This window comes from Charadrius vociferus, unplaced genomic scaffold (genome assembly GCF_000708025.1).
Source record: "Charadrius vociferus isolate BGI_N301 unplaced genomic scaffold, ASM70802v2 scaffold214, whole genome shotgun sequence".
NCBI classification, from domain to species: domain Eukaryota; kingdom Metazoa; phylum Chordata; class Aves; order Charadriiformes; family Charadriidae; genus Charadrius; species Charadrius vociferus.
Genome location: NW_009647955.1, coordinates 47452 through 58903, shown reverse-complemented (window position 1 = coordinate 58903; position 11452 = coordinate 47452). Strand labels below are relative to the sequence as shown.

General features: G+C 59.5%; 1 protein-coding gene across 1 annotated transcript; it reads left to right on the top strand.

Moving 5' to 3' along the window:
- The first annotated feature begins 271 nt into the window (after nucleotides 1-271).
- EIF4G1 (eukaryotic translation initiation factor 4 gamma, 1) lies at nucleotides 272-9202 on the top strand. The gene is made up of 24 exons (XM_009883319.1): nucleotides 272-377; nucleotides 1644-1732; nucleotides 1936-2122; nucleotides 2494-2627; nucleotides 2880-3017; nucleotides 3209-3382; nucleotides 3461-3658; nucleotides 3923-4069; nucleotides 4164-4400; nucleotides 4492-4596; nucleotides 5017-5167; nucleotides 5278-5378; nucleotides 5478-5580; nucleotides 5703-5805; nucleotides 6454-6710; nucleotides 6805-6920; nucleotides 7088-7260; nucleotides 7395-7520; nucleotides 7612-7693; nucleotides 7919-8017; nucleotides 8142-8276; nucleotides 8359-8440; nucleotides 8513-8653; nucleotides 8767-9202. Exons 2-24 carry the CDS (start codon nucleotides 1676-1678, stop codon nucleotides 8946-8948), a joined length of 3228 nt encoding a protein of 1075 aa, XP_009881621.1. The 5' UTR covers nucleotides 272-377; nucleotides 1644-1675; the 3' UTR covers nucleotides 8949-9202.
- Nucleotides 9203-11452: the final 2250 nt, after the last annotated feature.

The window sequence follows — 11452 nt, the reverse complement described above, 5'->3', positions numbered from 1 at the left end:
CGAGCCCGCTGCCGAGGCCAACGGGGTCTTAGAGGAGGTGCCCGAGCCGGTCCCCGAGGTGCCCGTGTGCCAGCCGGTGCCAGTGCCCGCGCCAGTGCCCGCGCCCACCCTGGACTCCCCCATCGCCCAGCCCGAAGAGTTGCCCCTGCCCAACGGTGTGGAGGGCACTGTCAAAGCGGAGCCCAGCGAGGAACAGCCCGAGTCAGATATCAGCCCTATCTCGGAGCCTGAGGAGCCAGCACAGCCCGGCACCCCTGCTTCCCCCCCAGCAGAGGAGGAGGAAGAGGAGGAAGAGACCGAAGGCCCTGGTGAGGCCCAGGAGCGGAGCTCCAGCCCGGCCCCTGCCCCTTCGCAGACCTCGGAGGCGACCGCACAAGGTTGGGGATGCTGGGCTGGCGTGTGGGGGGCTGCAGGGTGCCCCAGAGTGGGTGTTGGGTGATGTCGGGGAGGGAGGGTCACCTGCGCGCACTGCTAGACAGCAGGGACGGGGTTAGGTGATCCAGGATGTGTGGGTATAGGGTTCTGGGGGACACACAGGGTGCCTGCGTACGGCACGATGCAGGGAGATGTCTGGGGAGTGCATCGTACGTAGAAGTATGGGGTGGCACATGTGTATGTGTGGGGGTGCCCTGGGTCATGGGGAATGGGTGCCATGAGGGAAGTGGGGTGCCCTGGGTCATGGGGAATAGGTGCCATGAGGGAAATGTGTTTTATGTGATGCCTTTATGTGGGTGTGTAGGGTGGGTATATTGGGGTTGTATCTGAGGGCTGTCGCCAGCTGTTCTGGGGCATGGGGAGGTGGAAGGGTGGCAGGGGAGATGCAGAGCTGTAACTGTGTGGGCCACCCTGCGTAGGGGTATGCAAGTACATAGGGGTGCCTGGGGAAAGCTAGGTGCCCTGGGGATGTGCTGGGGCAAAGATGATGTCTCTTTTTTTTTTTTTTAAGCACCCAGGACAGGAGTCGGGGGGTTCCATGGGGTACTGAGGGAGGGTGGGGGAAGATAGGTACACAGGACATGTTCATACGGAGCACGCTGGGCAGGGACATAGGGGGCTGCAGGAGGGCGACCTGGGGGTAGATGTGCTTCTAGGGAGCACCTCTATATGGGGTGGTGTATAAAGGTGCCAGGTAGGGCAGTGTATATGGGAATACGGAGGCAGAGGTGTGTTATGTGGGTGTCCTCATAAGGGCTGCTCTGCAGAGGGGTGTGGGTGTCTGCAGGGATCCCATGAGGAGGATGGGGAATGCTGCGCTAGGAAAGAGGTGTGGATCGGGTGCTTTGGAGAGGCACACAGTAAATCGGGGTGCAGCAGCTGGATGGGGAGAGGTGTGAGGTGCATCTGTACGGGCCGTTTTCTGGGGTGCGTGCTTAGGGAGTGGAGTACCTTGTTGGCCTGTATAGGATCTGCTTATAGGATCTGCTGGGCTGCAGATGCCTGGGTGGGTACACGCCGTCTTTGAGGACAGGGGCTATGCTGGAATGGCAGGAACACATCCCCGTGGCTCCCTGTGGCTTCCCACAGCCCCATCCTGAAATTTGCCTGGTGTCACTGGAGCCTCACTGGTGACACTGGAGCTGGTTTCAGAGTACACAGGGGACTGGGAGGGTTCCTGTCCCTAACCTCCCTGCCTCTCCTCCCAGTCGCCGTGTCGGTGCCAAAGAAGAAGCGAAGGATGAAGGAGCTGAACAAGAAGGAGGCAGTAGGCGATTTGCTGGATGCCTTTAAAGAGGTGAGTGTCCCAGTGGTGTTTGGGGGTCACCCTGTGTCCCGCCTCCTTCTGTGATGAACTCTGCTTTGTGCCATCGTGTCTGGGCCACTGAAGCTCCGTGATGGTAATGAGGATCTGAGGGGGGGGCGGACACCTGGGTGCAGGGTGGATGGGGCAGGACCAGGCTCGCAGGGTAACTTCTGTCCCCATCCCTCCCGATGCAGTCTCAGATCAGTGACAGTGCCTCGGAGGCAGAGAACAAGCCCCCTGCATCCACCCCTGCCCGTGAAGCAGAGGACACAGCCCCCGCCCGTCCACAGGAAGAGTCGGAGGAGACGTGGGAGGAGAAGGAGGACAAACTGGCCCCGGAGAAGGGCAAGGCTGCCGACCAGAAGTACCGTTACAAGGAAGGTGAGCTGTGCCTTGGTCCAGGCCTCCTCTGGGAGCCACCACCTCTGGACCCAGTGGTGGGGAGGATGGGAGGTGGTGTGGTCCAGCTGTCCTAAACCTTATGCTCTCCTCCCATCTTGTCTCCAAGCCTGGCACAAGGTGGGGGACAGAGGCCCCAGCACGAGGGTCCTAGCAGGGAGCAGGGAGCTGGTGGCATCAGGCTTACTGTCTAAGCAATCAGCGTCATGCTCATGGTGTACCAGTCTGGGGCATCTCTGTGGTTGTCTATATCCCACCTCACTAGTCCCTTGGTGGGCCTGAATCTGCCACATCTCAGGGTGGAGGGTACAGGACAGGCCATGTCAGGGTCTCCCTCTTGCCCCTCACTGCAGAGCAATGGAAACCGCTGAACCCCGAGGAGAAGAAGCGATATGACAGAGAGTTCCTGCTGGGCTTCCAGTTCATCTTTGCCAGCATGCAGAAACCTGAGGGGCTGCCCCAGATCACAGACGTGGTGCTGGACAAGGTCGGTGCGGCCCTGGAAATTGGGGTAGTGTGGGTGGTGTCCAGGAGGGGGTCTGGCTCCTCTTTGTGCCTTGTCAAGGCAGGGCAGCGACTTGCCTGCTGTGCTCGGGGTCTTGTTGCAGCATCTGCAATGAGCCTTGAGCTTGGGGTTGGTGTAGGGGGGCACCTCTGGGGCCTTCTTTCCAGTTCCTTGTCCCGGCGCTGAGGCTGGGGGATGGATCCGTCCCGCTCCTCTGCCCCCGGGCATCCTCAGCCGTGTGTACCTTCGCAGGCCAACAAGACCCCACTGCGGGCACTCGACCCCATCCGCCTCAGCGGCATGAACTGCAGCCCTGACTTCACCCCCTCCTTCGCCAATCTTGGCCGGCCCGTCATGGGCAACCGGGGCCTGGTGAGTATCTCCTTGCTTCACCCACGCTGTCCCCCTTCGCCTCTCTGTGATGATCAAGCCTTCGAGCCGCTGTGTCTGGGCCACTGATGTCCGTGATGGAGCTGAGGATCTGAGCAGGCAGATGGGGACACCCTGGGAGCCGGCCCGGCTGGTCCCAGAGTAAAGAGCTGAGTTTCTTCTCCCCATGTCAGCCCTCAGGGTTGGGTCCGCGCCGCTCCCAGCAGAGCCAGAGGAAGGAGCCCCGCAAAATCATTGCCACTGTGTCCCTCAATGAGGATGTCAAGCTGAACAAGGCCGAGAAGGCCTGGAAACCCAGCAGCAAGCGTGCCTCTGAGGAGGAGGATCCTGAGAACATCAAGACGCAGGTGGGAGCTGGGGCAGGTGGGTGATGGGAGGGCGAGGGGGGATGTGCCCGGCTCTCGCTGACCCTGCTGTCTTCTCAGGAACTGCTCCGCCGCGTCCGCAGCATCCTCAACAAGCTGACGCCCCAAATGTTCCAGCAACTGATGAAGCAGGTGATGGAATTGTCCATCGACACGGAGGAGCGGCTCAAGGGTGTTATCGACCTCGTCTTCGAGAAGGCCATCTCGGAGCCAAACTTCTCTGTTGCCTATGCTAACATGTGCCGTTGCCTTATGGGGGTGAGCAGGAGCTGGGGATCTCCTGCCAAGCTGGCAGGGGTTTGTTCCGGGGCCTTGGCTGAGCTCAGCAGGGTGCAGGTCCTTCCATGTGGGGTGGGGAAGCTGGGGCATGTGAATGGAGGACCAAGTCCAGAGTTTTAGCAGTGCATCATGAGGGCATAGGGTAGCTTTTCCCTGGTTTGAGCAGTGCCTGGGCCTTAGTTGGCCAGCGTTTGGGAGGCACACAACTCATGGTCCTTGCCTGGGTTCTACCTCTCCCTGCAGCTCAAAGTGCCCACAACAGACAAGCCCACGGTGACTGTGAACTTCCGCAAGCTGCTGCTCAACCGCTGCCAGAAGGAGTTTGAGAAGGACAAGGACGATGATGAGATCTTTGAGAAGCGGCAGAAGGAGATGGATGATGCCAGTGCTGTGAGTTGGGGTGGGAGGCTGTGGCTGAGGGCTGGCATGGACATCCTCGGGGTGGCTCTGGGCTCTGAGCTGCCCTGCTGTGCCCTCCCTGCAGCCCGAGGAGAAGGCACGCATGAAGGATGAGCTGGAGGAGGCGCGGGACAAGGCCCGCCGGCGATCACTGGGCAACATCAAGTTCATTGGAGAACTCTTCAAACTGAAGATGTTGACGGAGGCCATCATGCACGACTGTGTGGTGAAGCTGCTCAAAAACCACGATGAGGAGTCTCTTGAGTGCCTTTGCCGCCTGCTTACCACCATTGGCAAGGACTTGGACTTTGAGAAGGCCAAGGTACCCCTTGCTCTGTCCTGCCTTGCCTTGCCTTGCCCTACCCTACCCTTGCCTTTGGGAGGGATGTGACCGTGACTCTGTCCCTCTATAGCCCAGGATGGACCAGTACTTCAATCAGATGGAGAAAATCATCAAAGAGAAGAAGACGTCATCCCGAATCCGTTTCATGCTACAAGATGTGATTGACCTCAGACGGGTAAGGCGTGCGGCCTGCTATTGCCTGGGGACTGTCTTCTGTCCCCTGCTTGGTCCCACAGAACTGCTGGCCTGTGTTCTCCAAGTGCCAGCAGTCCATGTGTCCCCGGGAGGGGAGAGGTGGGTATATAAGTTGTGGTCAGCCCCAGAGACACCATGCTAGACCACAGCCCTTGGTCAGCATGGTACTGGTAGTGGGCACACAGTAACCAGCGGCTGTTTAATGCAGGGGGGCTCCGGAAACTGAGCTCTTTTGTGCCAAAAGCTGCCACAGCACTGTGATGTGATGGGGAGCTGTGATTGTGGAGGCAGGAGACCAGCCTGAGGCTTTGGGGGTGGGATGGGTGGGAAGGGGGAACATCTCTGCCTCCATCCTCCAGCCAACTCAGTGCCCTCTTCCCTCCTTCCCTGCCCTCTGCAGAATAGCTGGGTGCCGCGGCGAGGAGACCAGGGCCCCAAAACCATCGACCAGATCCACAAGGAAGCAGAGATGGAGGAGCATCGGGAACACATCAAAGTGCAGCAGCTCATGTCGAAGGACAAGAGGAGAGGACCCCCCGGGCCATCCTCCAGTGGTGAGTGCCTGGGCTCAGGGACACTGGAGGCTGCCAGGGGTGGGTTGCTCCTGCTGGGCACCGCTCGAGGCCAGGCTGTTCTTTATGTCCGTCCCCCTTGTGCCCAGGTGGACGTGGAAGCCTGGTTGCAGACGATGGCTGGAACACGGTGCCCATCAGCAAGGGCAACCGACCCATCGACACCAGCCGGCTAACGAAGATCACCAAGGTGAGGCTGGGGGTGCAGTGTGGGCAGCCGAGCCAGCTGCTCGGCTTGGATCCTGCCTTGGTGTGTCGTTCAGAGCTGACTCTGCCTCTCCACCTGCAGCCTGGATCCATTGACTCCAACAACCAGCTCTTTGCGCCGGGCGGGCGGCTGAGCTGGGGCAAAGGCAGCAGCGGAGGGTCTGGTGCGAAGCCTGCAGATTCAGGTAGGCAGTGTGGGGCTGGCTGAGTGCTGTTGGACAAAGCAGGAGTGGGGGGAATCCTTCCCCCAGCGGTTCCTGTACCGGGGAGGTGCCGAACTCTGAGATTCCCCTCTTTTCACGCCCAGCATCTGATTCAGGGCGACCAGCCACGAGCACCTTGAACCGCTTCTCAGCGCTCCAGCAGTCAACCCCTGCCGAGAGCTTGGAGTCCCGTCGTGTGGTACAGAGGTGAGGGGCCCAGCCCTGCCTTAGCGTGTGGGTGTGTTGGTCTGAAGCCCAGGGAGGAACCCCCCAAATCAGGCAGTGGTTGGTCAATTCGTAGGCAAACATACGGCGTCTGGGCTGGAATAATTCCCTGTGGCAGGATGGAGCCCTGGGAGCACTTGGGGTTGGTGGTGGGTCCTTGCAGCAAAGATGACTGATCCCACCCTAGGCTTCCTCCCCACCGTTTGGCACTTGGGGGACCACACCTGGGTGCTGGGTCTGGTCTGAGGGTCCCGGGACCAGGTGGACATTGATGGGCTGGAGGGAGTCCTGTGGAGACTGGAGCATGAGGTCCCCAAGGAGCATTGGAGTTAGGTGTCTTCAAAAGAAGAGGAAAACAAAGGGTGATCTCCCCACAGTATGCAGCAAGGGGAAGATGTGGGCAGGATGAGGCTGTGCTCAGCCATGCCAAGGGGCAGAGTGAAAGGTAAATGGCCCGAGTTGGAACAGGGCTGAAAAGTGTTTTCCCTTGAGAGTGGTCAAGTGCTAGAAGAGGCCCTGGCAAGGGCTGGGATTGGAATTGGACAGCTTTGCCTTGCAAAACTCTGCAGTCTGGGATCAGGGAGAGTGGAAATGTGCTCTTCACACTGTGTCTCTCCTCCTCCCACCCAGGAGCAGCTCCAGCCGTGACAGATCAGATAAGGCTGGAGACAGAGGGGACCGGGAGTCACGTTCGGAGAAGGGCGGCGACCGCCTGGAGCGCCCTGACCGGGGGGAGCGGACAGACAGGAACAGGTCAGCCCTCACCAAGAGGAGCTTCAGCAAAGAGACAGAGGACAGGAGCCGAGAACGAGAGAAGCAGGGCGGCCCTGAGGCCGTGCGCAAGGCTGCTAGCATGACGGAGGAACGGGACAGGAGCCGAGAGACCAGTGAGCTGGGGAGAAGTGGTGTCCTGGGCATCTGGTAGGAGCCTGGGGCTCCACCTGTCCCAGGCAGTGCCTGATCCTTGCTCTCTCCTCGCAGTTAAGCAAGAGCCAGCACCTCCTGCAGCATCACCCAAGCCAGCGCTGTCGGATGAGGAACTAGAGAAGAAATCCAAGGCAATCATAGAGGAATACCTGCACATCAATGACATGAAGGTGAGAGGAGAGGGGATGGCCAGGCACAGCACCTTACGGCCGCCATGACATACTATCTGACTCCCTGGGCGGTAGCGCTGTTGGACAGGGTGCCAGCAGGACCTGGACAAGGAAGGGGGAAGCTGGGACTGGCTGTGGGGCAGTACTGACCTCCCTTTTCCCCACAGGAGGCCCTGCAGTGCGTGCAGGAGCTGGGCAGCCCCTCCTCGCTCTACATCTTCGTGCAGAATGGCATCGAGTCCACGCTGGAGAGGAGCACCATCTCCCGTGAGCACATGGGGGTCCTGCTGTGCCAGTTGGTGAAGGCGGGCACGCTCTCCAAGGAGCAGTACTACAAAGGGTGAGGGGTTGGGGCAGCCTGGCCCCAAGTTGGGGTCTACCTTGAGCAGGGCTCATCACTGAGACCTCCTGAGGTCCCTCCCAGCTGAGGGCAAGGGAACTGCTGGATCCCAATGGCCCCCTTCTGCCCTGCAGGCTGAGGGAGATCCTGGAGATCGCAGAAGACATGGAAATTGACATCCCCCACATCTGGCTGTACCTAGCTGAGCTCATCACCCCCATCCTGCAAGAAGAGGGCATCCCCATGGAGGAGCTGTTCAGGTGAGGGCCGTGCCCCTCCATGGGGCTACCACAGGGTCCCAGGGGGCCTCCTGGGAGCAGATGGCTTAACCAGGTCTCTGGTACCCCGCAGGGAGATAACGAAGCCCCTGGTGCCCATTGGGAAGGCCACTACGCTGCTGGTCGAGGTGCTGGGCTTGTTGTGCAAGGGCATGGTAAGTGCCTGGGGCTCGCGTAGCTGCTGGCCACTGCTTGGGGACTAGCAGCCTGCTCGGGGGGGCAGGTTGGCATGCAGGGATTGAACCACTCTGCCACCAGAGGGGATGGCAGAGGGCATCCCTTGCTGTGTCTGGGTCATGGGGGTGGCATGGCCAAGCCACAGTATCCCCCTCCCTGGGGATTGGAGGGCATGGGGTGCTGACTGTCCGTCTGTCCTGCAGAGCCAGAAGACCGCAGGCAAGCTGTGGCGGGACGGGGGCCTGAGCTGGAAGGAATTCCTGCCCGAGGACCAGGATGTCAATAAATTTGTCACAGAGCAGGTGGGAGCTCAGCAGCAGTGAGGGGCACAGATGAGCTGTGGGGGGATCCTGGTGGGTCCTGCTGCCAGGAGTGCGGTGTTCCCCTGTGCTGCCTTTAACAGCTTGTCTCTGCCTGCTCCCCTAGAAATTGGAGTACACAATGGGGGACAGCTCGGACACGCCAAGCCGCAAGGAGCTGACCTCGGAGGAGCTGTGCAAGCAAATGGACAAACTTTTGAAGGAGAGCCCGAACAACCAAAGAATATACGACTGGATCGAGGTGAGGGTGTGGGCGCAGTGGGTCTGGGGAGTGGGTCCTGCTCCCTCCCCAGCTCACAGCCCCTTTACCCTCCCTCCTCCAGGCCAACCTGAGTGAGCAGCAGGTCTCATCCAACACGTTTATCAGGGCCCTGATGACATCCGTGTGCCACTCAGCCATCGTCTGTGAGTACCAGGGTGATGTGGGGGGGGTCCCTCTGCCCACCCGTCCTCCCTCTCACACCCCATCTCCTGCAGTTGAGAACCCCTATCGCGTGGACGCCCTCGTCATCCGTAACCAAGCCAAGCTGCTGCAGAAGTACCTGCGAGATGAGCAGAAAGAGCTCCAGGCGCTCTATGCCCTGCAAGCCTTGGTGGTGAAGTTGGACCAGCCTCCCAGTGAGTGTCATGGGACGGGTGGGCCGAAGGGAGGGGTGGCGGGCATGTCCCCAACCCAGCAGGATGGCTGGTGGCTGGGGATGGTAAGGGGACCCCCTTTCCCAACCCCCCAGACCTGTTGCGGATGTTCTTTGACGCCCTCTACGATGAGGATGTCATCAAGGAGGAGGCTTTCTACAAGTGGGAGTCCAGCAAGGACCCAGCCGAGCAGCAGGGCAAAGGAGTCGCTCTCAAATCAGTGACAGCCTTTTTCACCTGGCTCCGGGAAGCTGAGGATGAGTCGGACAACAACTGAACAGCCGTGAGGAGGAGGAGGAGGAGGAAGGGGGGAAGAGAGAGTGGGGCACCCTGGGGAACAACTCCATCCCCTCCCACCCCTGGCCCCTCTGGACTTGCTGATGCTGGGGCCGAGGGACCTGCTGTGCCCCCTTGCAGCCCTCCTCTCTCTCTTCAGTTTCTCCTCCTCTCCCTCCTCCCCTGTCCCGGTTCTGTTTGCAAGGCCTGTACTAGTTTGTCACGATGATAATAAACGGATGCTGACAGAGGTGGCCCCTCTCCCCTCTCCCAGCGCAGGCACACCGGGTCTCTGGGAGCCGGGCAGAGCACCCCTGGAGTCGTGTCATGGGGAGGGGGGACGGGATGGGGACATATCTCTCCCCTCCTCTCCCTCCTCTTCTTCCTCCTCCCCACTTCTTGCTGAAATATAGAGAGATTATATATATATAAACTTATTAAATTTGGTTTGGGGACAGGAGCGTGATTTCTCCCCCTCCCCTGTCCTCTCTCTATTCCTCCATCACTGCCTGGACCCCCCCTCTATGGTTTTTTATTTTAAATATAAATCATTCCCCCCCAGCTCCTGCTCTGACACCTGGGGAGGGTGCCGGGGAGGAGGGGGGGTGACCCCTCTCTCTGGGCCAGGCCGAGTCCCCTCCTTCCCCCCTCCCCAAAGCCCCCATCCTCCTCCCAAACGTTTAAGGCCACAATTGGGCAAGCGACGGGGCGGCCCCCGCATCCGCGTCCCCTGTATTTATAGAGCGCCGGATGTGACGAGCCGCACGTGTAATTATTAAAACAAGGATTCAATTACTGGTCACGTGAATTTGTAAATAATTTTTTTTTGCTTTTTTTTTTTTTTCTTTATGGAGTATTTAATTGAAGATTTAAAGGCATCTTTTCACCTTAAAACTGGAAATAAAAGAACATTGCTAAATAATGCCCCGTGTGCCGCTGTTGCCGCCCCCTGTCCCATGACCCTTGCGCCTGGGCTGGCGTGGGGCTGCCAGCCTAGAGCCCAGGCAGGGGCCAGCGTCTCCTGGCACCCCAAGGCAGACGGTAGGTACCCCACCACACCCCGGGGCTGGGAGGGTGGCAAGGGGGTCGGATGTGCCTGGAGCCAGACCACCTGGGACCCTCATCGCCAGCTCTGCCTGGCACAGGGTCTCCTGTGGTGGAGCAGGCAGCCCTGCCAGCACCGTGGCTGCAGAGCAGAGCTCCAACGTCCCCAAGTGTCCCTTTTCCTGCGGGTGCAGAAGTGGCAGGGCCCGGATGGGCTTGGGAGAGATGATCTGGGCTTCCCCCCCTATCCCACCCCAACCTTCTGTCTTGGGGGGAGCCTTCTTGTCTTGCAGGTGGAGTGGAGATGGAGCAAGCCTGGGCTGCCCCCTGCCCTGATGGGGTTCCCCTGTGGGCATGTTCCTTCTGGGGATGGAGGTGAAAGGTGGGTTGGCCCCCCTTGGGGCTGGTCTGGTCTTTGGTGCGTTAGGCTGCCTCTTGCTGAGTCACCCTGGCCATGGCCCAGAGGGTACAGAATAATTAACCAGAGGCTGTTCCCCAGATTAGAGGCTGATCTGTCTGAGCTGCAGCCCTGGCAGCACTAATGCTGGGAAGCAGTTGGCAGGCGAAGGCCAGCAGGGCCTAGGGGTTGTACTGGCCAGGAGCTCCCCCTGAGTAAAGAGGGAGGCCCTTGGGCTGCTTCGGTACCCTGCTTGCCAAAAGGGAGGGTGGCACCCTGGCAATGCCCTTCTGTGCCAGGGAAAAGGTACCACAGCATGAATTGCCATCAGTAGGTTTCAGAATGAACAGGTATCTTTGGCTGAAGGTTCACCCCTCAAGCCTGGCCTGGTTCTCCTGCAGGGGTGGCTGCTGTGGTGCCATCAGATATGATGTCCTAAAGCCTGCTCCAGTGAGGTGGGACCTTCAGCCCCTTCTCACAGTCAGTGAGGCAGCCAAGCATGCTTAATTCTTTCTCAACATCCGCTCACAGGGCAGAATGCTTCTGGCAGACACAACCAGTCTGTTGTAATTTACAGGTAACTTGATAAAACAGCTGTCCTACATTTCTGAAGTGCTGAACACCTTGAAGAAACATTTGGCTAAAAGCAATGTAAAACAACTTTGAAGCCATTTAAAGCAGAGGCTGTGTGGTAGCAAAGCATAAGAAGGAATGTAAAAAGTCATCAGGCCTGATCAAACCTAGCTGTTAGATCCTTGCTCTCTTCATCCCCCTTCTCCTCTCTCTCCCCATCTCCCCTTTCCTCTCAGCCTCCCTCTCCCCCATCCTCCCCTTCCTTCCTCCCTCCTCCTCATCCTCATCCTTCATCCTCCTCTTCCCCAGCCTTCCTCTCGCCCTTCCTCCTCCTCTCCCCGTATCCCCATCCTCCTCCCCTTCCTCCCCATCTCCCTCCTCCCCCTCTCCCTCCTCTTCCTCCCCCAGCAGTGACGTCTCTGGACGTGCTGCTCCCCGGCCCCGGCGCAGCCACCGTTCAGGGTCCCCGTGCTCAGGTGGCCAAGAAGACC